Source organism: Populus euphratica, unplaced genomic scaffold (assembly GCF_000495115.2).
Source record: "Populus euphratica unplaced genomic scaffold, PopEup_1.0 scaffold820.1, whole genome shotgun sequence".
Taxonomy (NCBI): domain Eukaryota; kingdom Viridiplantae; phylum Streptophyta; class Magnoliopsida; order Malpighiales; family Salicaceae; genus Populus; species Populus euphratica.
The window spans coordinates 41,651-68,116 of record NW_011500679.1 but is presented as its reverse complement, the minus strand read 5'-3'; the positions used below and the strand labels follow the sequence as shown (position 1 = coordinate 68,116).

Genomic DNA, 26,466 nt, shown 5'->3' with positions numbered 1-26,466 from the left:
TTTCCGCGTAAGGACCCTTTTTTTTTTTTTTTAATTTGCTCAAAATTGGGAGACAAAGGGTGGATTGTAAATTTAAGACAAGTCGACTCTCTCAAGGGTAAAGAACGAAATAGCATTTTAGATTGGAGATGCTCTAACGCCGGAAAGTTTCCGCGTGAGGACTTTTCCATGCCTAATGCCGGAAGCAGGAATGTCTAGGCATGACCAGTTATGCATGGAAAATTTTGGTTCCGGGAGTTGACGGCTATTGACATGGTGAAGGAAGAAAAAAGTTAGAAAATAAATTCCACAATTAAGTTGATGACTAGTGACATCCTGAAGTAAGAATCAAGTTAGAAAAATCTAATTAAGAGGAGAAGTTCATGGCTATTAACATCATATTATAAAAAAAATATTATTTTTAGTTTTATAAAAATATTATTTTTATTTCAGCATATCAAAGAAAAAAATGAAAAATTAATTTTTTTTAAAAAATATTATAAAATATAAAAATAAACAGATGTTTAAACTCAGATATATAAATATTTTACATATCATACATGTGTGATTGAAGGATACATGTCGTTTTAACAAGGCAGCACACTTTTCATGACCTTGTTGTTGTTAAGGATTTTTCTTCCCACATATATTTAGAGCACCATGGGTATAATTAACTATATATAATTGATGTGTATAATTTCTTTTACAGTGCTTTTTACTGCTTCCGGTGCAATATTCCTTAATAGAGTACGTTCATTTTTATCTAGTATTGATTGCAATTTTTTACCCAAAAGTAATTAATTTTATTATTTAAAAATCTCTAAATCTAAAAAAAAAAAACTGTTTTGCATGTCTGGATATATCTTTCTACCCTTAATCATTTGCTTTCTGAGCTTAAAAAAAGATTATTAACCTAAACATATAATTAATAATCTTCAAAACATCAAATAACTTGCCTAGAAATGAGAAATGCAATCGATGATGCTAATGAATTGTCCAATATTTTTAGCATAGAAATGAGAAGCATCACCCTCTGCCCCATAAAAACCTTTCACTGCGTGGGTATGAATACGATGGAATTTGAGGTGTTTAATGGTTTGTTCTCTTATATAAAAAAACTCGTGAATTATATTTTTTATAAATAAAATTTAAATTTTAAAAAATATATTAATTCAACTAAATTTTGCTAGTTTGTGATAAAATTGAATCGGATCAACATCAAATAATTATTTTTAAAATAAAAAATAAAATTATTTTATTTTTAAATAAAAAATATTAATTTAACTAAATCTTGTCAATTTTGTTGAAATTGAATCGGATCAACATCAAATAATTAATTTTAAAATAAAAAATAAAATTATTTTATTCTTATAAAATAATTGACTTAAAGTTAATTGGATCACGCAGTTACCCTGAATTTATTTTAGATGTGTCCTCAGAGCAAGTCTACAACTGGGCCCAAGACATGGGCGAATGGTTGTAAAATTGAGGGAGAAAGGGTGGATTGTAATTTTAAGACAAGTCATCCCTACAAGTCCACTCTCTCTCTATGGTATGGAACGTTCCCGCGTGTGGAATTTTCCATGGCTAATGCCGGAAGCAGAAAGTCGGAATGTCTATGGACATGGTGAAGAAAAAAGTTAGAAAATAAACTCCAGAAGTAAGAATCTATGGACATGGACATGGTAAATTAATTAAAATATATATATATAGTCTTCGGTTTAGACCAAAACGTATTGTATCAAATGTCTTTCAAGTAGTTGAGCAAAGAAATCTGATCATACTAAAAACAAATAGGGATTGCTTTCCATTTACTCCAAACATTTAGGACTAATGCAACTTTTCTTTTTCAGTCGTTTCATTACTAGAAAACTAGCAAATAGCTATGAAAAGACCTACAAAAAAAATGCCATTTATTTCTAACATAGATAGCAATGAAATATGTAATATCAAAAATTTCTTATCTAATAAAAAAAATAAGTAATAAAAATTCCATTTAAATTTTCACAATAAGCTCATGTTATAAGTGAATATCTATCTTTTATATGTTTATTTTTTGTCAATACTTAACAATTTATGGTTGTCAGAAACGTTATTAAAAAAACTAGCAATGATCATATTCATATTACATGCGATTGATTTTCCCCTTAACATCTACAAAAATTAAAAAAATTAAAATGTCATGAACTATTCCTATTTTTAAATTAGTAACATCTCCTCTATAAAAGAGAAAATAATTTAAATTAGATTGTTACAAACCAATTAATTTTATTAAATTTGTTTCTCTTAAGTGAAGAGTTCACTCAACTTGTATTTGACCTAGTTTTAAGATTATTATATATTTTTTAATTTATTTTTATTAATGCATATATTTAATGGGAAACCTTTATTATGTTTCAAATTGTATGTTAATTAGCCAATTGCAGGTAAATGAGTTTAATTCTGAACTAATTATCTAAAAATGTTTTTAATAAGTGAAAGTTAATTTTGGTCTTTATTTTCTTGTTATTTCACAAACAAACCCTTAGTTGGTTACAATCTTTAATATCTTTTCAATTATGCCACTTGATTTCTTTGATTGAGCACTTTGTGTCTTTTACAATATAGTCCTTGGTCTTGACATTCTTTAATTTCATCCTCAATTTCCCTTTTATACTTTTAATTCTTTTGATTTAACCCTTGATTAAATTAATTTGCCTCTCAAAACTTCAACACCCATTCATTTTAGTCTTTGAACCTTTAATTATTGCAATCTTGACACAAATTGATTCTCAAACTTTTTTTTCTTCAATTAAATCCCTAGTTGTATTAATTAACATAAACCAAAATTTCAATTAAGTCCCTAGACTTATTGATTCTTCTAATTCTAACAAATTGACTTCTAAACTTTATTTTTCTTTCATTTTAGCTCCTGATCAAGTCACTTAAACCTTTTTAAAGTTCAATTATGTCCTTGGATTTTTTAATTTAATTAAAAAAAATATTGAAAAAAAAACAACTAATTTCCAACAAAATTTTCTCATATGAAAAAAAATTCATACAATTAAGAACATAAAAAAACTTAATAAGTTATGGATTACATATTCGACTTCCTATCACTGAAAAGTTCTTTGCGATGTTTCTGACAAAGCAGGGTCACTTTTATAAATAAAATTTAAATTTTAAAAAATATATTAATTCAACTAAATTTTGCTAGTTTGTGATAAAATTGAATCGGATCAACATCAAATAATTATTTTTAAAATAAAAAATAAAATTATTTTATTTTTAAATAAAAAATATTAATTTAACTAAATCTTGTCAATTTTGTTGAAATTGAATCGGATCAACATCAAATAATTAATTTTAAAATAAAAAATAAAATTATTTTATTCTTATAAAATAATTGACTTAAAGTTAATTGGATCACGCAGTTACCCTGAATTTATTTTAGATGTGTCCTCAGAGCAAGTCTACAACTGGGCCCAAGACATGGGCGAATGGTTGTAAAATTGAGGGAGAAAGGGTGGATTGTAATTTTAAGACAAGTCATCCCTACAAGTCCACTCTCTCTCTATGGTATGGAACGTTCCCGCGTGTGGAATTTTCCATGGCTAATGCCGGAAGCAGAAAGTCGGAATGTCTATGGACATGGTGAAGAAAAAAGTTAGAAAATAAACTCCAGAAGTAAGAATCTATGGACATGGACATGGTAAATTAATTAAAATATATATATATAGTCTTCGGTTTAGACCAAAACGTATTGTATCAAATGTCTTTCAAGTAGTTGAGCAAAGAAATCTGATCATACTAAAAACAAATAGGGATTGCTTTCCATTTACTCCAAACATTTAGGACTAATGCAACTTTTCTTTTTCAGTCGTTTCATTACTAGAAAACTAGCAAATAGCTATGAAAAGACCTACAAAAAAAATGCCATTTATTTCTAACATAGATAGCAATGAAATATGTAATATCAAAAATTTCTTATCTAATAAAAAAAATAAGTAATAAAAATTCCATTTAAATTTTCACAATAAGCTCATGTTATAAGTGAATATCTATCTTTTATATGTTTATTTTTTGTCAATACTTAACAATTTATGGTTGTCAGAAACGTTATTAAAAAAACTAGCAATGATCATATTCATATTACATGCGATTGATTTTCCCCTTAACATCTACAAAAATTAAAAAAATTAAAATGTCATGAACTATTCCTATTTTTAAATTAGTAACATCTCCTCTATAAAAGAGAAAATAATTTAAATTAGATTGTTACAAACCAATTAATTTTATTAAATTTGTTTCTCTTAAGTGAAGAGTTCACTCAACTTGTATTTGACCTAGTTTTAAGATTATTATATATTTTTTAATTTATTTTTATTAATGCATATATTTAATGGGAAACCTTTATTATGTTTCAAATTGTATGTTAATTAGCCAATTGCAGGTAAATGAGTTTAATTCTGAACTAATTATCTAAAAATGTTTTTAATAAGTGAAAGTTAATTTTGGTCTTTATTTTCTTGTTATTTCACAAACAAACCCTTAGTTGGTTACAATCTTTAATATCTTTTCAATTATGCCACTTGATTTCTTTGATTGAGCACTTTGTGTCTTTTACAATATAGTCCTTGGTCTTGACATTCTTTAATTTCATCCTCAATTTCCCTTTTATACTTTTAATTCTTTTGATTTAACCCTTGATTAAATTAATTTGCCTCTCAAAACTTCAACACCCATTCATTTTAGTCTTTGAACCTTTAATTATTGCAATCTTGACACAAATTGATTCTCAAACTTTTTTTTCTTCAATTAAATCCCTAGTTGTATTAATTAACATAAACCAAAATTTCAATTAAGTCCCTAGACTTATTGATTCTTCTAATTCTAACAAATTGACTTCTAAACTTTATTTTTCTTTCATTTTAGCTCCTGATCAAGTCACTTAAACCTTTTTAAAGTTCAATTATGTCCTTGGATTTTTTAATTTAATTAAAAAAAATATTGAAAAAAAAACAACTAATTTCCAACAAAATTTTCTCATATGAAAAAAAATTCATACAATTAAGAACATAAAAAAACTTAATAAGTTATGGATTACATATTCGACTTCCTATCACTGAAAAGTTCTTTGCGATGTTTCTGACAAAGCAGGGTCACGATGGGGATGCGTTTGAAGAGGGATGATAATGAGAAATATTCCTGTTGAGATTGTAGCTCACAATTTTAAATTATTCAGCCTGACTAATTTTAAATTATTCATGGAAGCTGTCGAATTAGAGTCATATTATCATGCATTGCAAGGTGGTCTGATGGGTGTGGTGATGTGTTTTGGATTCTTTGCTAGTGGCGAATAATTCAAGTATTTGGCTATCGAGTTGGAATATGATGTCTTATCGTGTATGCATAACAATCTATGTGATCCTTACTCTATTATTGGTTAAATATTTTTATTATATATATATATATATATATAGAAGTTTTTCCATGGCTAATGCCGGAAGCAGAAAGTCGGAATGTCTATGGACATGGTGCAAATGTATTTTTATAATTCAAAATATATAACAAATCAAAAAGTTTAAGTAGGAAAAAAGTTAGAAAATAAACTCCAGAAGTAAGAATCTATGGACATGGACATGGTAAATTAATTAAAATATATATATATAGTCTTCGGTTTAGACCAAAACGTATTGTATCAAATGTCTTTCAAGTAGTTGAGCAAAGAAATCTGATCATACTAAAAACAAATAGGGATTGCTTTCCATTTACTCCAAACATTTAGGACTAATGCAACTTTTCTTTTTCAGTCGTTTCATTACTAGAAAACTAGCAAATAGCTATGAAAAGACCTACAAAAAAAATGCCATTTATTTCTAACATAGATAGCAATGAAATATGTAATATCAAAAATTTCTTATCTAATAAAAAAAATAAGTAATAAAAATTCCATTTAAATTTTCACAATAAGCTCATGTTATAAGTGAATATCTATCTTTTATATGTTTATTTTTTGTCAATACTTAACAATTTATGGTTGTCAGAAACGTTATTAAAAAAACTAGCAATGATCATATTCATATTACATGCGATTGATTTTCCCCTTAACATCTACAAAAATTAAAAAAATTAAAATGTCATGAACTATTCCTATTTTTAAATTAGTAACATCTCCTCTATAAAAGAGAAAATAATTTAAATTAGATTGTTACAAACCAATTAATTTTATTAAATTTGTTTCTCTTAAGTGAAGAGTTCACTCAACTTGTATTTGACCTAGTTTTAAGATTATTATATATTTTTTAATTTATTTTTATTAATGCATATATTTAATGGGAAACCTTTATTATGTTTCAAATTGTATGTTAATTAGCCAATTGCAGGTAAATGAGTTTAATTCTGAACTAATTATCTAAAAATGTTTTTAATAAGTGAAAGTTAATTTTGGTCTTTATTTTCTTGTTATTTCACAAACAAACCCTTAGTTGGTTACAATCTTTAATATCTTTTCAATTATGCCACTTGATTTCTTTGATTGAGCACTTTGTGTCTTTTACAATATAGTCTTGGTCTTGACATTCTTTAATTTCATCCTCAATTTCCCTTTTATACTTTTAATTCTTTTGATTTAACCCTTGATTAAATTAATTTGCCTCTCAAAACTTCAACACCCATTCATTTTAGTCTTTGAACCTTTAATTATTGCAATCTTGACACAAATTGATTCTCAAACTTTTTTTTCTTCAATTAAATCCCTAGTTGTATTAATTAACATAAACCAAAATTTCAATTAAGTCCCTAGACTTATTGATTCTTCTAATTCTAACAAATTGACTTCTAAACTTTATTTTTCTTTCATTTTAGCTCCTGATCAAGTCACTTAAACCTTTTTAAAGTTCAATTATGTCCTTGGATTTTTTAATTTAATTAAAAAAAATATTGAAAAAAAAACAACTAATTTCCAACAAAATTTTCTCATATGAAAAAAAATTCATACAATTAAGAACATAAAAAAACTTAATAAGTTATGGATTACATATTCGACTTCCTATCACTGAAAAGTTCTTTGCGATGTTTCTGACAAAGCAGGGTCACGATGGGGATGCGTTTGAAGAGGGATGATAATGAGAAATATTCCTGTTGAGATTGTAGCTCACAATTTTAAATTATTCAGCCTGACTAATTTTAAATTATTCATGGAAGCTGTCGAATTAGAGTCATATTATCATGCATTGCAAGGTGGTCTGATGGGTGTGGTGATGTGTTTTGGATTCTTTCCTAGTGGCGAATAATTCAAGTATTTGGCTATCGAGTTGGAATATGATGTCTTATCGTGTATGCATAACAATCTATGTGATCCTTACTCTATTATTGGTTAAATATTTTTATTATATATATATATATATATATAGAAGTTTTTCAAATGTATTTTTATAATTCAAAATATATAACAAATCAAAAAGTTTAAGTAGACATGTAATCAAATAAACTAACAATTATGTGTAATAATAAATAAATAAATAAATAAATAAATCATTAATGACATCTAAAAATAAAACTTGAAAAACTAAGATACAGATGTAGATCAAGATATTTAATCTCATCATACTAAAAACAAATAGGGATTGCTTTCCATTTACTCCAAACATTTAGGACTAATGCAACTTTTCTTTTTCAGTCGTTTCATTACTAGAAAACTAGCAAATAGCTATGAAAAGACCTACAAAAAAAATGCCATTTATTTCTAACATAGATAGCAATGAAATATGTAATATCAAAAATTTCTTATCTAATAAAAAAAATAAGTAATAAAAATTCCATTTAAATTTTCACAATAAGCTCATGTTATAAGTGAATATCTATCTTTTATATGTTTATTTTTTATCAATACTTAACAATTTATGGTTGTCAGAAACGTTATTAGAAAAACTAGCAATGATCATATTCATATTACATGCTATTGATTTTCCCCTTAATATCTACATAAATTAAAAAATTAAAATGTCATGAACTATTTCTATTTTTAAATTAGCAACATCTCCTCTATAAAAGAGAAAATAATTTAAATTAGATTGTTACAAACCAATTAATTTTATTAAATTTGTTTCTCGTGAAGAGTTCACTCAACTTGTATTTGACCTAGTTTTAAGATTATTATATATTTTTTAATTTATTTTTATTAATGCATATATTTAATGGGAAACCTTTATTATGTTTCAAATTGTATGTTAATTAGCCAATTGCAGGTAAATGAGTTTAATTCTGAACTAATTATCTAAAATTTTTTTTAATAAGTGAAAGTTAATTTTGGTCTTTATTTTCTTGTTATTTCACAAACAAACCCTTAGTTGGTTACAATCTTTAATATCTTTTCAATTATGCCACTTGATTTCTTTGATTGAGCACTTTGTGTCTTTTACAATATAGTCCTTGGTCTTGACATTCTTTAATTTCATCCTCAATTTCCCTTTTATACTTTTAATTCTTTTGATTTAACCCTTGATTAAATTAATTTGCCTCTCAAAACTTCAACACCCATTCATTTTATTCTTTGAACCTTTAATTATTGCAATCTTGACACAAATTGATTCTCAAACTTTTTTTTCTTCAATTAAATCCCTAGTTGCATTAATTAACATAAACCAAAATTTCAATTAAGTCCCTAGACTTATTGATTCTTCTAATTCTAACAAATTGACTTCTAAACTTTATTTTTCTTTCATTTTAGCTCCTGATCAAGTCACTTAAACCTTTTTAAAGTTCAATTATGTCCTTGGATTTTTTAATTTAATTAAAAAAAATATTGAAAAAAAAACAACTAATTTCCAACAAAATTTTCTCATATGAAAAAAAATTCATACAATTAAGAACATAAAAAAACTTAATAAGTTATGGATTACATATTCGACTTCCTATCACTGAAAAGTTCTTTGCGATGTTTCTGACAAAGCAGGGTCACGATGGGGATGCGTTTGAAGAGGGATGATAATGAGAAATATTCCTGTTGAGATTGTAGCTCACAATTTTAAATTATTCAGCCTGACTAATTTTAAATTATTCATGGAAGCTGTCGAATTAGAGTCATATTATCATGCATTGCAAGGTGGTCTGATGGGTGTGGTGATGTGTTTTGGATTCTTTGCTAGTGGCGAATAATTCAAGTATTTGGCTATCGAGTTGGAATATGATGTCTTATCGTGTATGCATAACAATCTATGTGATCCTTACTCTATTATTGGTTAAATATTTTTATTATATATATATATATATATATAGAAGTTTTTCAAATGTATTTTTATAATTCAAAATATATAACAAATCAAAAAGTTTAAGTAGACATGTAATCAAATAAACTAACAATTATGTGTAATAATAAATAAATAAATAAATAAATAAATCATTAATGACATCTAAAAATAAAACTTGAAAAACTAAGATACAGATGTAGATCAAGATATTTAATCTCAAAAAATAAGATATTAAATTAATTGAATAAAATAAAGGAATAACATGTAAGGCTACACATTTAAAATATCATCTAAAAATAAATATTTTTATTTTAAAAACAATTTATCTATATGAAAAGATAAAAACAAAACTATATATGAATTAGAAAAACCTCCCCGAAAATTAAACTTTCAATAAAAAAAATTAATATTATTTAAAAAAGATTCTCTAAACAAATTAGAAAAGAGGAGGTTTTGTTCTTCTTTTTTTTTTTGATTTTTTAACTAGCTATTGGGCTTGACATAACGCCATATTCAAGAGCCTTAGGTCTAACACCCACACCAGACCCAAGACTCATGAATCTAGTAGCCATACCAAATCCAAACACCTGGTTTTGGCATATTGTTAGACCCGTGCTATTGGATCTAATAGTCATTCCAGACATACGACTCATAGGTTTCGCAGTTACGCTAAACCAGAGATAGTGAATTTGACAGCCATGTCAAACCTAATTGTTTTGGGTCTAGTAGTCATGATAGCAATAGACAACGTGTTCTTTGCCAAGACAAATGACGTGTTATCTGTTTTGCCCAAATTTCGGCCACTATGGTTGTCGAAAAATCAGGACCTATGCTCTTTTGACCTAAAAACTTGTTTTGCAACCCTTTTTGTTTTATCCCAAAATATCTATAAAATACCCTATAGACCATGAAAACCCCATTCATGGTCCAAAAACACCGCACCAAAATCTGAACTCAACCTGAAATCAAAACTCAACCTGAGCTCATATATGTTTTTTTCATGAACGTTTAAGGTATAACAACATATAATATGAACTCCCTACATCAAATGGAATAATTTGACACAAAATCCCTTATTTTAGTGTCCTAAATCAATGTCAACGACATGTTTCTCTCTCTACCGTTAGAATCCAATAACCCTTCTTTCTCTCTTATCTTAATCAAGGACCACAAGATAACAAAAATAAACATCTGTGCCAAAATGAAATCGGAACAATTTTGAGAGACCGCAATTGTATAATTTGTGTTATTGTTTAAGTTGGAGGACCAAAGTGAATGTTTTCAAAACTTATGGTACGTCATCTATGTTTGTTGCAGTTTTCATTTCGATCCCCCCTCTTTTAATCTCACCATTTCATAAGAATTTGAAATCAATTGCTTCTTAAATAGTACTTGATCGCCCAAAAACAAAATTTGAGGATCAAATTAAAAAAAAAACAATTTACACAATCATTAATATATACAGTAAAAATCATATGCGTTTTAGTATATAAGTAATAATTTAGCAAGCAAAGTCCAATACACAATAAATGGAAGAAAGAAAAGGATGGAAGTGGCAGGATCATCAAACCTAAAGATAACAACACAATAAAATAGAGGCAAGGTCCTCGTTCCTTGTGGACATCAATACATCCTTTTTATTTATCTCACTTAACAAGTGCCTACGTGCTTATTTGGAGACAAATATTGTGAAAGACCCAAAAATTTTCTTATTTTGGGTTCTTCCAATGGTATTCATGGAATAAGTCCCTTTTGCTTGTACTGATAGAAAAATAATTACAATAAATTTGATTTGAAAGGACCTGAAAAAAAATCTAAACCAATCTGGTTTAATTTTATAAATTCATGACCTAAAAAGTTAACAAAATCCTGATTAATAAAATATTGAGAGATGAAATAAAAAAGAAAAGTTTCATGCCACTTGATTTCTTTGATTGAGCACTTTGTGTCTTTTACAATATAGTCCTTGGTCTTGACATTCTTTAATTTCATCCTCAATTTCCCTTTTATACTTTTAATTCTTTTGATTTAGATGCAATTGAGAAAATAATTGAATTAAAAGAATGATATAAAATATTAAGGGATACAATTGAAAAGATAATTTAATTAAATTAATAATTAAAAGATTATTGCAATCTTGACACAAATTGATTCTCAAACTTTTTTTTCTTCAATTAAATCCCTAGTTGCATTAATTAACATAAACCAAAATTTCAATTAAGTCCCTAGACTTATTGATTCTTCTAATTCTAACAAATTGACTTCTAAACTTTATTTTTCTTTCATTTTAGCTCCTGATCAAGTCACTTAAACCTTTTTAAAGTTCAATTATGTCCTTGGATTTTTTAACTAGATGGCATCATATGCATCGTCTTAAGAGTGTGAAAAAATCAGTGCTTGGTCTAGCGGTGGAAGGGACTTGTCTTCTTCCATTGCACCTGAGTTCGAGCCATGGCATGCACGTATGTCACCCCTACGGTGCCTTACATGTCTACAGGATTTGTAGGATATTCAGTGAGCCATGGGGATTAGTCGTCGTGCGCATAAGTTGACCCGGACACCCCAAATAAAAAAAAAAAAGAGTGCGAAAAAACCTAGGACGTGTTCGGGTCATGTATACGCACAACCGACTTTTTAAGATTAATTATTATTTTATTTATGCAAAATTATTAAATTGCCTTGGAAGGAAGCTCCTCAACCCAAAGACACTGACAGTTATGATTGAAAGGCATTCTGAGTTATTTTAATGTACACTTAAAATGAAAAAGTCAAAAGTTTTGTTATCCATTTTACTGTGTAAATAATAAAATGACTGTTATAACCTTGTTCCGTTGGCAAATTATGTTGTGTTAATAGTAGGAAAATCATCGTTTCAAAGTTATAATTACTCTATGTGACAATAATAAATCTACAGTAAAAGTTAGATAAAACACTTATTTTATTGTGCATAAAATTAATTATTAATTTGGTCAAAATATCTTTTGGGATCATGTAACTTCCATAATTGCATTACTTTCCCGATGGAGACCATCTTTAGCCCTTGTTTAATTTCCTGTTCCATTCTTCTCATACAAATCATCTAAATTAGAACCCTGCATGCATGTTTGACAAACTTGAAAAACCGTTATGGAAGCACTTTCTCGTAGTTTCTTTCTCTTGAGTCTTGATCACCTCATCACATTAGGCAATATAGTCTTCAAACCTTAAACGTCTGGCCTCCCTTTACCTCATTTGATCTGTCATATATATGTAACCTCTTTCTTCTATTTCTTCAAGGCATAAGCTCCTTTTTCAACCAAAAAAATAAAAAAATAAAATGTCTAGCTAGCCCACCATAGCCAGTCAATGTTTACTGGCTTTTCGTGGGTTGATAAGAACTCATCCCAATTGCTTGTGACATCTTTGTGTAGGCCTCTCCTTAATGGAGTACGTACTCGTTTAAACTTCAAGCTTCTATCTTGTATTTCTTCCCCATATCAAAATCAAGATAAATGATTAAGTAGTAAATTTGATATTGACATTACATGGAAGTAGATAACTACAACTAATTATGGAATATTTGCTCAAGAATAATAGGGACTTGATTATTAATGTATATAGTTTTAAATTTCATGTGCAATTTTTATCTAATAATCAAGATATTATTGATGGAATCAATTTACCATTAAAGCTATGGAATTTAACTTGCAATTATATAAAAAAAATCTCATTTAAAAAAAAAATATTTAATTTTTTATAATTCTATATAAAAATAGGTCACTTATTAATTCACTAGTAATATACTAAGAATCATGAAATAAATACTCTAAAAAGGGAAGCCTTGACTTGAAATTTTATATGCTAGTACATAAACGTACTAAACGATATACACGTTGCAAAGCAATGTAAGCTCAATATAAACTTCAAATAAATCAAGAATGATGGATATATATGGGATTTACATACATTATGATATCATATAAAAAGAATAAATAATCGCTATCGAAATCCTTATGATCATACATTTCCAGCAATCAATTAATAGCTCTACCTTCTGCTCGTTCAATCCAGTATTGGCTGTATATTTCTATGCATAACTACACATTCCATACACACATGCATTCCCTTTCTTGCACTTGTTGTTGCAACCCCCACAATGCTTCTTGTTAGACATTGGCTTCACACAATGACCTTTGCAGCATATCTCAGCGTACTTGCACTTCTTACCGCACATTCCACAGTTAAGCCTGTCTGTCAGCACATTCACACACTTCTTCTTGCAGCAATCCGGCCCGGGGCTGCCCTTGGCACGACAAACCCTAGGGTACTTATTGCATGTCATGGCAGCCCGACTTTTCTGAGCTAGAAACCGGTTTGCCCCTCGCAAAGAAGATGTTGTTTCTTGGGTACCAAGCCAGGGAAGATCAGTATCTTCATCCTCGTTTGTGGAATGATCATCATTTTCGATGGCCACGAACGAGTCTTCTTCAGTTGTAGCAGATAGAGTATAAGCTAAGGCCATGAGCATAGCTAGCGACAAGAATATCTTAAGAGACTTCATGTTGTTTGTATAAATTAGTAAGAAAGAAAAGTAAAAGAGTTGCGAGATTGAGGAGACTCAACTAGTGAAAGTATGAACGCTTAGGGTGGAGAAGAAAAGAGGGCTCAAAGAGGTATTTATAGAGACGAAGGATGCAAGATGATGGGCAATCAACAAGTTGAACTTGGAGGGAATTGCATGGTTTCATATTATAATCTGTGTACAGCTACTAGATATTAGTGGAGTGGTCCAATTCAATATATGCGGCCTTATAATCAAAATCAATTAAACCATGTTAGGCTTTGAAAAAATTACAAATAGTTAATTAGGTAAAGTTTGGAAGAAAAAACACAAAAATAGACAAGCAAGGTGGAGTTGAATCTCCTCTTCAGCATACCAGCAATTTCCTTTCTCCTAGTAAACTATATCATTCCTACAATTCATACTAAGGGTTACTACTTAATCACTATCTCTGTCTTTCTCTACGTCTCAAATTTATAATTTATAGCTTATTTAGCATTACATTAGAAATAGATAATGATATATATTTTTTATTTGAAAATATATTAAAATAATATTTTTTATATTTTAATTTTTTTATATCAACATATTAAAACAATTTTAAAACTAAAATATTAATTTAAAATAAAAAAATTATTTTTTAAATATAAATTAAAATAAACATATTCTTACAAATTCAACTCTTTTTCATTCACCTAATTAACGTGTTTGGCACAAGTTTCATCGTTCCATGTTCTCAAGCAAGTACTTCGTCTTTGACAAACCGCACAAAAGCACTGTCTCACTTGACCTTGACAATATTGATTTTATTAAATTAATTAGCTTCACATTTTAAACATTAGACTACGTACCCAGGATGTCCAATGTATATGTTCACCATTTTGGTTGCCACCCTTTATGCTTACGTATTTACCTGTATACTTCCGTATACTGGAGGCTTATTTCAAAACTTCTGTTTTGAAAATTCTTTTTTCGAAAATTACGGAAGGTAACTTCAAGATTAATAGCACAAATGAATTGGTTAAAAAGTACTTTTAAAATAGATATTTTAAGTTCAATTAGTCAGATTTACAAAAAACAACTATAAATATTTTTAATTAAACAAATTAAAAATTAAATTACAAATGTAAAAGTGGAATAAGATAACATTATGGATTACATTATTTGCTACAGTGTAATTATTAGGGATAAGATAGTTTTTCTCATATTAATCGAGAGCAAATATAGGTCTTAAATCATTTTAGATGTATATTGAAATAATTTAATTATACTTAAAAATATATTTTAGAAAACAAATCGAGGTCCATGGCCTTTTTAATTTTCTTATCCTTTTCTAGTATAGTAAAATAATTACATTACTTTAAAAAATAAAAAAACTAAAACTATTGTCAAAGGTTTTTATTATATTTCTATCATGTTCACACACACACACATATATATATATTTGAAAGAGAAGCAAATTAATCTCTTAATAAATATAAAATATTAATAAAAAATAGCTAACACACGTAACAAATATACCATCAAGCGGACACCACTCGCACTATTCAGGCACGTAACAAATATACCATCAAGCGGACACACTCGCACCATTTCAGGCGATGTGTGTGGTGTTTTCCAGCAATAGAAAACAAGCAACCACCATTGTCCTCTAAAATGCTAATGGTAGCACAATCAATGAGCCGATGCATATAGCGTGATTCATGGCGGATTGGCTGTGGAATTTGTTTTCCTCCTCGCCTTTCTTTTCTTTATTTTTATTTTTTTAATTATTATTTTTTAATATATTTTTTAATTGATTTTTTTTTCAATTTAACCCTCCATTTTATTTCATTTTATTTTTAAGTCAGATTTCATCCTTATATTTTTCTTTAAATTTATTTTGAAATTGATTTTTTATTTTATCTTTTAACATTATATTAGTTGATAATATTTTGGTTTTGTATGATTTTTTTAAATATAATAATCTTGATTTTATGACCTAGATCACAGGTATTAAATGTTAGCATGAGTTGATATTGGTTTTTTTATAACAGTCTTTATTTTTAATTTTATTTTTTAATATCAAATTTATTAAAGATTAAATGTTTTTAGTTTTTTCAATGTACTTTCTACGAGAATAATCTAACATCACGAGTTAGAGCAAATTTATCATGCTAACTTAAATTGGCTTAGGCCTTTTATATTATATTATTTTATTTATATTGTGACATATTTGGTCGTCATTTATTTTAATGATTTTTTTTAAAAAATTTTATTTTATTCTTCAATAATTTAATTGTTAAAAATTAAATTTTATAAATTTTTTTTTTTAGTTTTTTTCACTATAGGTCATTGTTATCACCTTCTCTTTGGATTTAATAAATTTATTAACGTTTGTATTTTTATCAGATATTAAATTAAACCATTTTATTGGATAAAAAATGATTTATGACTTGTGTAGCAAAAAACTTTTCATGCTTTAAAATATGCTACAATGCTTGAACATCGTGTGTTTTTTATTTTTATTCACACAATAACAATGTGGGCCCATGACAGGCTTTTGGCCCCAGCGGGTTTGAATGAAAAAACAAGTTCATGAGCCGTACGTGAAGAAAATTTTATGAACCTTTACACACACACGTACACGCGCGCGCCCACACACTTGGATTTGATGCCCGCACTTCGCATGGGTAATCCTTGGAGACGTTGATATCTTTACTTGATATCTTCAGTCAAGTTCCTTCCTGACACTCAGCAGCCAACTGAGTCCATGTTCAAATGCAGGATTGAGTTCAATGACAGCGAACTTCTTTCAAATTTTTGGTGCAGTTGATGATGAAATGAAACTTCTTTCTTTTTCGCAGAAAGTGCTTCTTCGCAAGCTGTACTTCTGTACATTTCCATGATCTGCTTCAGCTTAAGCCTTCATCTTCTCATCTCAACTTCTAAGCAGACCTACACTTAATGCACAATCCAGAACTTGATATCTATTTTTTCACAATGTTCAAGCTAAAAACACCTACTGGTAGTATTGGTTGAAGAACACTTTGCACTTACTGCATTTAAATTGCTCATAGATTAAAACTATAGAAATCAGCCATATGAACTGAATCGAGAGTAGGGCATCAAGGTGACTATATATCCAAAAAGCTGGTGTGTTGCTGCCTTCCAATGTAACACCCGAACTGTGAAAAGGGAAAAAAAGAAGTCATCAACCATAAATAACATTCAAGCAAAAGTATTGATATTGAATTCCTAGCTCTAGCAATACCCATGCTTATGGTATTCACTCTTTCATTTTTGACTGAGTAACAGAAGCCATTGTTATATTCCCACAGTAGCAGGTGGGAAATTTTCCTTCGACCATGCTGCAAACAATCTCGTTAAGTATAAACTATAAAGAGTTTGAAACCCTTAAAATTATTTAACATGACAGGGATGAAGAAATTTCTAGACAAAAATCTATATAAACACGAACCATCTCCTGAATTTAAACAAACATTGTAGGGAAAACACAGCAAACAATGCCTCAATTTGGGCATAAACATATGGGAGGGGGGGGGGAGGGGGGGGGGGGGGGGGGGGGGGGAAGGCAAAATAAAAAAAATACAGAAGCGAATCTGCCTAAAGAGATCCAACTTCAACAAAGAAACCTAACCATCTCAAAAGGAAGAATGGAAGCTGTTAAAGATATAATAAACTGGAAAAAAGAAAAAGGCAAAAGCAAAGTCATCAATCGTTCATAAAAAGAGCAAACCACAAACACATAGATTAAGCAAGACCAAAGAGAAAAAAATTGGAGCAACAAAACAGAACCCATGAGGAAGCAAGCAGGGGAACAATAAAAAAAAACTGAAGAAGGAAAGCTGCAACACTCAAACACTAATCCAGCAGCCCCTCTCTAAATCAAGCATGAAAAACTGCAGCTACCAGACCTGAAAAGGTAGAGGACAAATGATGAACATCAGTGCTAGCATGAAGAAAAAGCAGAGCCATGAAACACTTAGTCGAGCACTACCACACACTGCCACAAATAAAGCACTGCCTTTGTTCCAAATCCATCACCAAGTTTCCATCCCTCTCCATACTCCATGTCACTTGGCTACCGTGTGTTGTCATTATCATCTTGAAACACTTTCACCATCAAGGTTCATCACGACCATGGTGGCTTTGTCAATGTAGACCCCAACAACTACACCCTTAACACGCGTTAATCATTACCATGTACTCTATGGAGTAATTTACTGTTTTTTTATCCCACAAAAGAGAATCTAGTGATTGGAAGGTGGCAGCCACACCTTATTTTTCAAAGACTTCATCTTGATAAAATCATATTTTCTAAGACCAAGAAAACCATTTACAAGTCTTTTATTTCTTTTACAGCCTTACAAATAATTAAAACAGACCATCTTACAAAAACCAAGAACCACCACCAAAAAGACAATGACCATGGTTTTTATAACAGAAAAAACAAAAATGCTGAAAATAAACAATTTCGTGCCATGGCAAATGAATTAATCTCATATAATCTCATCCAAAAGAATATCTCATTATATAATAAGCCTAAAAAAGCTTTGAAAGAATCTTCTAACAATCAAATCCAAGAAAATAAGTTGAAATGCAGAAACAAAATAAGACAGACCTGAGTGAAGACAAATGTGTCAAGAGATAATCTGTTGCTAGCTGATCTCCTCCGCAATTCGAAAGAATCAACCCCTCTCTCTTACAGCGCCACCAACCATGCAAGAGGCTAAACAAAGATGCCTCCCTTTTTCTTCCAATATCCCTACCGAGAAAAATAAGCACAAAACTCATCAATATCAAATGACAAAAACAAAAAAAATTGCAGAGTCTAATCAACAGTGGTTACAATAAAAAAAAAAACAGATAATGACATGAACTTTGCGAGGAAGCCTTAAAATATATTACCAAATATCTAATTGCTTTAAAATATAATAGATTATTAATACCCTCTCACCTTTCTTTTCAAATAACCACGAACATACTTCCAAGTTGCCAGGATTATAACGTGCAGCACAGGAATAATTCCTAAAAATATGAGAAGCTGTTTCTACATTGGCTAGATGTACATCATCATCATCATCGCTACTGTTGTGGGTTGTGATAACTTTCCTGTGTGATGAGCTACTACTTTGGGATGTGATAACTTTATTCTTTGATTGGATATCATCACCACCACCATTTCCTTCCTCTTCATGCAACCATAGGACACCTACGATCTTTATTTGAATAGTTGGATCAAGTGGAAGCACTGAAATACTCACGTCATCACCATTATCAAATGTAGGATCATCGCCCCCTAATTTCCAGTGGCTTAGCGATTGGAGGACGGCATTCCCGTGCTTGTAGCCACTAGGAAAGAAAGAGGCGGGACAAAACAAGGATCGACCACTGGTATTGTTTGTTATTTCGAGATAAACAGAACCACAGAGAAGGGTTTCTGACGTGGTACAAAACATTGTGAATAGATTAAAACCACATATCCGGTGCGCAGCAGGCGAGGCTATTTGGAATGACAGGCAGCCTACAAACTCTTTCTGAATTATCCACTCCTCTTCTTCCTCCTCATAAAACTTAAACATCCCATCTTCATCACTTATGACAACGTTGAATACACCCTCAAAAACTGTTACCTGTACCATCAAAACGATGTCCATAATAAAATGAGCAAAGGAAGAATTTTCCAGGAGAAGTACACAAATGTAGATTTGAAATACAAGAAAACGGGTGTGGGAGGACCTGAAATATCCAGGGCTGTATTTGAGCGTTGACCGTTTCCATTATTCTGAACATGTGTGAGTCAGCCTTTTGGATTAATTCTAGCTTCATCGAATCTTGGATGTCAACTAATTGATCACAATCATATACTACAGTCCAAGGGATTAGATTTGGAACTGTTTGCAGCGAATAACTACTAGACACGTCTAACGAAGACAAATTGGATGGAAGCTCTGGGAGTGTCTGAAGCATTTTGCAATTTCTTAAAGTCAGGGCTACGAGTGGACTGAGGTCTTTAATGCTTTCTGGAAGAAAACGAATTGGAGTTCCACTTAAATCTAGTCTCGTCAAGGAGTGTGGCAATGTAAATCTCGAAGTTTTCCTTGCTGAAAACCTAGAGGGAAACAATAGCTTCAACGACAAAGATGAAATGTATGATGTACTAGCAACAAATCCATCACCTTGAAGCAACCTGTGTCCATGATGATGCTCTAACTCCATACTCAGGCTGTCAAGATTCGAGCAACCATTTAAATAAAGCTCTTGAAGTGAATTCAATCTGCTCACTTCTTCTGGAAGCTCCACGAGACTATGACAATTCTTCAGATTTAACATCATGAGACTATGCAAATCTCCAATAGATTCATGAATCTGAACCAAATGGATGCAGTCTTCAAGTATTAGATTTTCAAGTCTTAGCAGACCTGACAAGTCTGGGGTTCTAATGAGGCCATGTGAGTGGCGCAGATCAAGTATTTTTAATTTTGGAAGGGACTGCAAAAACACTCGAATTTAGTTGTTATCAATTGCAAATGAGAGAGATAGCTATGGAGAGAGACTAGATACATACCAATTTTCCTTTCCAAGCATCAACAAGACTGCTTCTGGATAGATCAAGAACCACAAGCTTCTCCAAGCATAATTGTTTTGGTATGGATCTCATAGAGAATCCATGCCAGCATAACCATACCAAATTCTTAGGGAAGTGTTCATAACTTCCATAGAACTTCACGTAATTTAGTTGGAGAAATTTTACATTTTGCATCTTTCTCAAAGCATCTGTGTTAAGGACAGGTAACAAACTTGCTTGACCACTTCGTACTTGTTCCCCGAAGAAAAGGTCAGAAAGCCATTCCCGAGAGGGAAACGTAGGAAGACGATAATGTTGACAGAAGTCATGCTTTTGGCGAACCACTGAATCACCACATATAGCTTTGGTACAATTTTCTTCCATTAATGCATGCATATCAATGGTAAGGCCACGCAATTTTTCAGCATCCTGCTTCAAAAATATTAAAAGTATATGAGAAACGAAAGTAAAAGAATAAACAAAATGAGGTACTTACAGTAGTTTCTTTCAATATAGTAAAGGCATGAACATTTTAAGACGCCTAAATACCATGCAGATAGGAAAACAAAAACAGGTACTTACACTTGTTTCTTTCAAAACTGTAAAAGCTTCCATGTGATGCCATATTCTTTGACACTGGGGTGATTCTTGACGAGAAATTTCCCTTCCCATATCTCTTACGAGTTGATGCATCCACAACCTTTTATCATTGTTGATTTCAACAATTTCTACAAGACATCTGTCAATGAGATTGTCAATCCTGAATCTTGCACCTATACCGAGCCCATCTAGTATCCTAACAGCATAATTGTAATCCATTCCATTGAAGAAACAAGCAATATCAAGGAATAAGTTCTTCTGGTATTCATCATTGAGAGAGTCGTAACTTATTCGAAGAACCTTTTGAACTTCACAATTTGGAATCACTTCCATTTCATGCAATGCACTTTCCCATACTTCTCTACTTTTACCAGATAATGAAGAACCAATAACACGAAGGGCCAATGGAAGTCCATTACAATGATTCACTATTTTCCAAGAGTCCTCTACAAAACCTTCAACAGGGTAAGCTTGTCCAAAGGCATGCCAACTGAAAAGCTCAAGTGATTGTCCGTTATCTAGAGGTTCAACTTTGCACTTGACCCACTCATCATTAGCTGAAATCAGACCCTTATTTCTGGTCGTTACAATGATTTTACTTCCTTTACAAAGCCAACTTTGCATGCCAACGATTGCATTGAATTGGTCCCTTTCCTCCACGTCATCAAGAACAATAAGAGTTCTTCTACAACATATTGCATCCTTAATCTTCACAATTCCTTCATCAACATCATTTATCTCATCAACATTCCTTTTTAGGATGTCGAAAAGAAGTTGCCTCTGTAGGCAAACTACACCCTTGTATTCCTTTGACCTTTCTCTAAAATTCGATAGAAAGCTCTTTCCTTCAAATTTATAAAAGTTCTGGTTATAAACGTTCTTAGCTATGGCAGTCTTTCCAACTCCACCAATTCCATAGAGTAAAGCAATGGCAGCACTATGGGACCGATCTTGCAACCATGAGTTGATATATTGTATTACAGAATCTCTTCCAATGAAATGAAAGGGCAAATGAAATATTTTTCGATCCAAATTCTTTGAGACCTTCTCCACAATAGATTGGACAAACTGTGCCTCGTACCTACATCAGAAAGTAAAATACAATGTACGATAATTAATTAGTAGTCTCTCTATAAGCAATAGAAATAAACGACATCTAGCTAGGTAATTAAAGCAGGTTGTGTGTTAATGATTGATGGTTAAATTTGAAAAAAAAAAGAAGAAGAAGCATGAAACAATGAAGACATCTTAAGTATTTTATTTTATTTTTCTTATATGTTCTCTGGATTAGGAGTGGTTTAGTTTCTCTAAATTGGGAGTGGTATTATCAATCTTCGTCTAAATACTTAAATGCAAAAACTGAATTAATTAAGAGTTCAGAACCAGCATACTAGTCTTATGCCATGTGTAGTTTCATCAAGAGATATAACTTACCCATCTCCTAAAACCATTCCTCCCAAATCTGCAACTTCCTTCAATGCAATCCTCCACCCGTTCACCCGATCCATCTCCTCCTTGAAGTGCTTTTCGTGTTCCACAAATGCTGCAGCGAAGCTCCCAGTTTGATTTCTGATTTGGGATGGATCCACATCATAGAAAACCGGCAAAACTATGGAGTTAGTAGTCCTCCTACGTTCCATGATCATAACAAGTTCATCGAGGCACCATCTCGAACGAGCATAGTCTTTGGAGAACACGATTATCGATATGTTTGATTGTTGTATTCCTTTCTGGATCTCCAACTCTATATTATGTCCTCTCTGAATCTCATCATCATCTCTAAATGTGCGAATCCCTGCTTGGACTAGGGCCATGTAGAGGTGATCGGTAAATTTCCTGCGGGTGTCTTCACCTCTAAAACTCAAGAACACTTGATGTTTACAATTAGAAAACCGTGAAGAGGAGGATTCTTGATATTTCCCACCAGCCATTTCGAGTCTGGAAAAGATAAAACTTTTCGAGGATCTGAACAAATAAGGGAAAAGCAAAAAAAAGTTGCAGGATTAATGTGGATAGTTCACGATCAACGGGACACCAATTATATACGGCACGTTTCCACCCGAAGACTTTTTTGGCGTTATCTGCAAGACTTGATGTTGATTATAATCGCTACTCCATTTCTTGGGGGTCAAGTTGATCTGAATGAATAAAATGACATGCATTCATGCATCCTAACTATTAAACAGTGAAAATAAAAAAATTAATTAATTAATTGTTGAAGTCAAATGCGAAGCACACTGGAAGTTATAGACATGTTGGAGAATTGTAATTTCTATGGACACAAGTCCGAAAAATGCAACCTGAATTTTCCAGGGCTAATGGCTCTTGATTCAAATCGGAAGCAGAAAGTCGGAAAGTCCAGGAATGACCAGTTATGGCTATTCACATTCTGAGGTAAGAATCAAGTTAGAAAATAAATTCCACAAGTTGATGGCTCTTGACTCGAATCGGAAGCAGAAAAGTCCGAATGTTAAGGCATGACCAGTTATGCATGGAAAGTTTCGGAGCCATCAACTTGTGGAATTTATTTTCTAACTTGATTCTTACTTCAGAATGTGAAGAGCCATAACTGGTCATTCCTGGACGTTCGGAATGTCAAGGCATGACCAGTTATGCATAGAAAATTTTGGTGCCAAAATTTTATGGCTATTGACATTAATTCTGAAGTAAAAATCAAGTTAGGAAAATAAATTCCACAAGTTGATGGCTCTTGACCAGAATAGGAAGAAGAGAGTCGGAATGTCCAGGCATGACCAGTTATGCATAGAAAAGTTTGGTACCAAAATTTCATGGCTATTAACATCAATTCTGATGTAAAAATCAAGTTGGGGAAATAAATTCCACAAGTTGATGGCTCTTGACTCGAATTGGAAGAAGAAAGTCGGAAAGTCGAGGCGTGACCAATTATGCGTAGAAAATTTTAGTGCAAAAATTTCATGGCTTTTGACATTAATTCTGAAGTAAAAATCAAGTTCGAAAAATAAATTCCACAAGTTAGTGGCTGTTGAATTCCAGAAGTAAGAAACAAGTTAGAAACTAAATTCCAATGGCTAGTTTATCCAGTAAAGCTATTTGGCATGATAGCAAGGCAATGGCATTGATCAAGAAATACTCTACCATCGTCCATTAATATCTCTTCAATAAAGGAATTAACTTCCTTCCCAATTTAAACACCTTAATACGATTAGCGGAAAAAAAAAAAAATCAACTCCCAGTACTCACACCTCTTTTTTAAAGAAGGGAAACATGGTTTCTCGAGATATTTCAAAATTCATGTTTTTTTTAATTATTATTATTATTGAATTGCTAAATTTGCAGGGGAATAAGCTATAAAGGAAATAAAAGTCTTTATTATAGAGTTGTCAAAATTCAAGTTTTATTATTAATTAATTAATTAATGGAGTCAAATCACAACCAAAAAATTGATTTTTCACCAACGGAATATTTCATTTGCGTTTAAGCTATATTTTTGTCAACATATAAATTACCAACGAACATTTTTCACAGGAGAGTTTCTCATCAAGGGTTTTAGATTTGTTAGTAATTTGGCCGATAAAATTACCCGCCAGCAGATTATATCCGTGCCAAAAAAAAAATATTTGCTGATGCGTCAGTTTGTATTGCTATAGACTAACCATCAATAATTAATTGATTATCAATGATAGATTTCCTAATGAAATCACTGACACACAAATTCTACATCAAAACAGTTCACAAATTTCTATAATTCTCCAAATAAAATGAGCATATATTATTGACGAAATCATCAACATAATTATTTTTGTTGGTGATTCCACTTATATTTCTATAATTTTCTTTAATATATACTTATTTGGATCAAATAAGTTGACATTAAAAAACTAAATTAAATTGAAGAGCATATTTTTTATTATCAATTGAACTATAAAATCAATTATAAATATCTTAAATACATTAGAAAGAAGTTGGAGTTGCAAGTGAAAGTGAAGGTGGAGGTGGAGGTGGAGGTGGAGAGGGAGAAAAATCTCCCACAGGTCTATAAATGTTAGGATAATAAGTCGATACTTATGACATCATCTACTCTTATTACTTCTTGCTTCACTCTTTGTATTGTGCCTCTAGTTTAACCCTTATTTAAACCTAAGAGATGGTGGTTCAAAGACACACTCGAAAGGAAGTGAAGGCATAGAGACATACTCGAAATGAGGTAGGGTTAGAAAATGCACTACCCAAGAGATGGTGACTCATAAGCACACTTCAAAGAAGTTAGGGTTAAAAAATGCATTATTTGAGAAGTGAGGGCTCAAAGACGCACTCGATAGGAAATGAAGGCACAGAGGTGCACTTGAAATGAGATAGGATTAGAAAATGCACTACCAAAAAGGTGATGATGAAACCTTGATTTAACAATGTTGAAAGCAATGCATTATGATTAATATGCATGTATACTTACTTAAGAAATATAACTCCATTTTTTCATGCTGTCTTTCTTTTCTTAGAAGTTAGAGTGTTGGCAGTAAACTTCGATAGCTTTTTTGCTCTTGCTTACTCAAATCATTTCTTGTGATCTTGACATCTAGGAAGGACTTGATATCATCATACTTTTTTGTCCTCTGCCCTTTATATCAAGGGTTGTCAATTTTGTCTAGCATTATTCTTAGAAAGGGAATCATAAAGCCAGCCCTACCAAGAGTTTTTAATAGCCCCCCAAGTATTCAATTTGGGTTTGGGGATGAGGGTATGTGAAGGTGATTAGTACTTAAAAGTGCATTTTTATCAAGGTTTTATATCATCATTTTGCACTTGAAGTATCAATAACTACTTAACTAAAGCATGTTTTATAATAACAAGTGTGATACCATAAGGTACCTTTAATTTATAGTAAATGTTTATCTTAAATGCAAGTCTATCATATAAATGAAAAGACTGATAGATGAGTTGAAGTATTGAAATTGAAAGGACAAAGAGAGGGCCAAACTTAGAAAAAAAAATGCTGGTGCAATCCAAACTAAACACTATTCGGTAATTGGGTCATATCTAAAGTTGTAGATCTCAGATTTAGGTCTGCTTTACATGGATGGAAAGCTAAGACATAGGCCTAAAAATTTATGTGGAAGTCAAGACTCAATTCTGCTATTTAAAAGTCCAAATCTTAGAAACAATGTAAAAGTTTGAATCTATCTTGTAGTCTAGACACTGTTTAGTGTTCAGCCCATATCTCGAGTTCTAGAAGTCCAAATGACCTTAATTTCTTTACTTCGAAAGCTGAGATAATTTCCTGAAACTTTCATGTGGAAGTCTGGTTCAAATTCTGATGTTATCAACGATGTTTTATTTAGACAAGAAGATAAGGATTGTCATCAAGTCAAGATCTGACCACCCACTCATCAATTAGTCATTAGATCAATAGTTTTCAATTTTAGCCTATAAAAGGAGGCATTTGCCATACATTTAGGCATCTTGGTTTCCAGATCAAGATCATGCTCTTCCTTTCTCTCTTTGTATTTTTTGTAATGTTTATGCTTTGCTTTCATTAATATTAAGTTTATGCCTTTCATTTCCTTTCC

At 31.0% G+C, this 26,466-nt stretch overlaps 2 protein-coding genes across 3 annotated transcripts; both read right to left on the bottom strand.

Annotated features, from left to right (window-relative positions):
- Window positions 1-13,249: 13,249 nt before the first annotated feature.
- On the bottom strand, window positions 13,250-13,787 carry LOC105115949 (uncharacterized). The gene has a single exon (XM_011013042.1). It carries the CDS (start codon window positions 13,747-13,749, stop codon window positions 13,276-13,278), a length of 474 nt encoding a protein of 157 aa, XP_011011344.1. The 5' UTR covers window positions 13,750-13,787; the 3' UTR covers window positions 13,250-13,275.
- Window positions 13,788-16,243: 2,456 nt separating this feature from the next.
- Window positions 16,244-22,916, bottom strand: LOC105115950 (TMV resistance protein N-like). Of its 2 annotated transcripts, XM_011013044.1 has the most exons (9): window positions 22,355-22,916; window positions 20,903-22,001; window positions 20,321-20,749; window positions 19,492-20,244; window positions 18,710-19,385; window positions 18,374-18,517; window positions 17,667-17,923; window positions 16,789-16,916; window positions 16,244-16,710 (listed from the first exon to the last, which is right to left on the bottom strand). In XM_011013044.1, exons 1-6 carry the CDS (start codon window positions 22,849-22,851, stop codon window positions 18,441-18,443), a joined length of 3,531 nt encoding a protein of 1,176 aa, XP_011011346.1. In that variant the 5' UTR covers window positions 22,852-22,916; the 3' UTR covers window positions 16,244-16,710; window positions 16,789-16,916; window positions 17,667-17,923; window positions 18,374-18,440. The 2 variants fall into 2 exon arrangements, with proteins under 2 accessions (XP_011011346.1, XP_011011347.1); XM_011013045.1 differs by lacking the exon at window positions 17,667-17,923 and having other exon boundaries at window positions 16,244-16,916.
- Window positions 22,917-26,466: the final 3,550 nt, after the last annotated feature.

Coding starts and splice junctions, on each gene's coding strand:
- LOC105115949 (XM_011013042.1), bottom strand. CDS start 13,749: ATGAAGTCTCTTAAGATATTCTTGTCGCTAGCTATGCTCATGGCCTTA.
- LOC105115950 (XM_011013044.1), bottom strand. CDS start 22,851: ATGGCTGGTGGGAAATATCAAGAATCCTCCTCTTCACGGTTTTCTAAT. Junction 22,002..22,354: donor GGAATGGTTTTAGGAGATGG/GTAAGTTATATC, acceptor TTTCTGATGTAG/GTACGAGGCACAGTTTGTCC. Junction 20,750..20,902: donor CAGTTTTGAAAGAAACAAGT/GTAAGTACCTGT, acceptor TTTTTGAAGCAG/GATGCTGAAAAATTGCGTGG.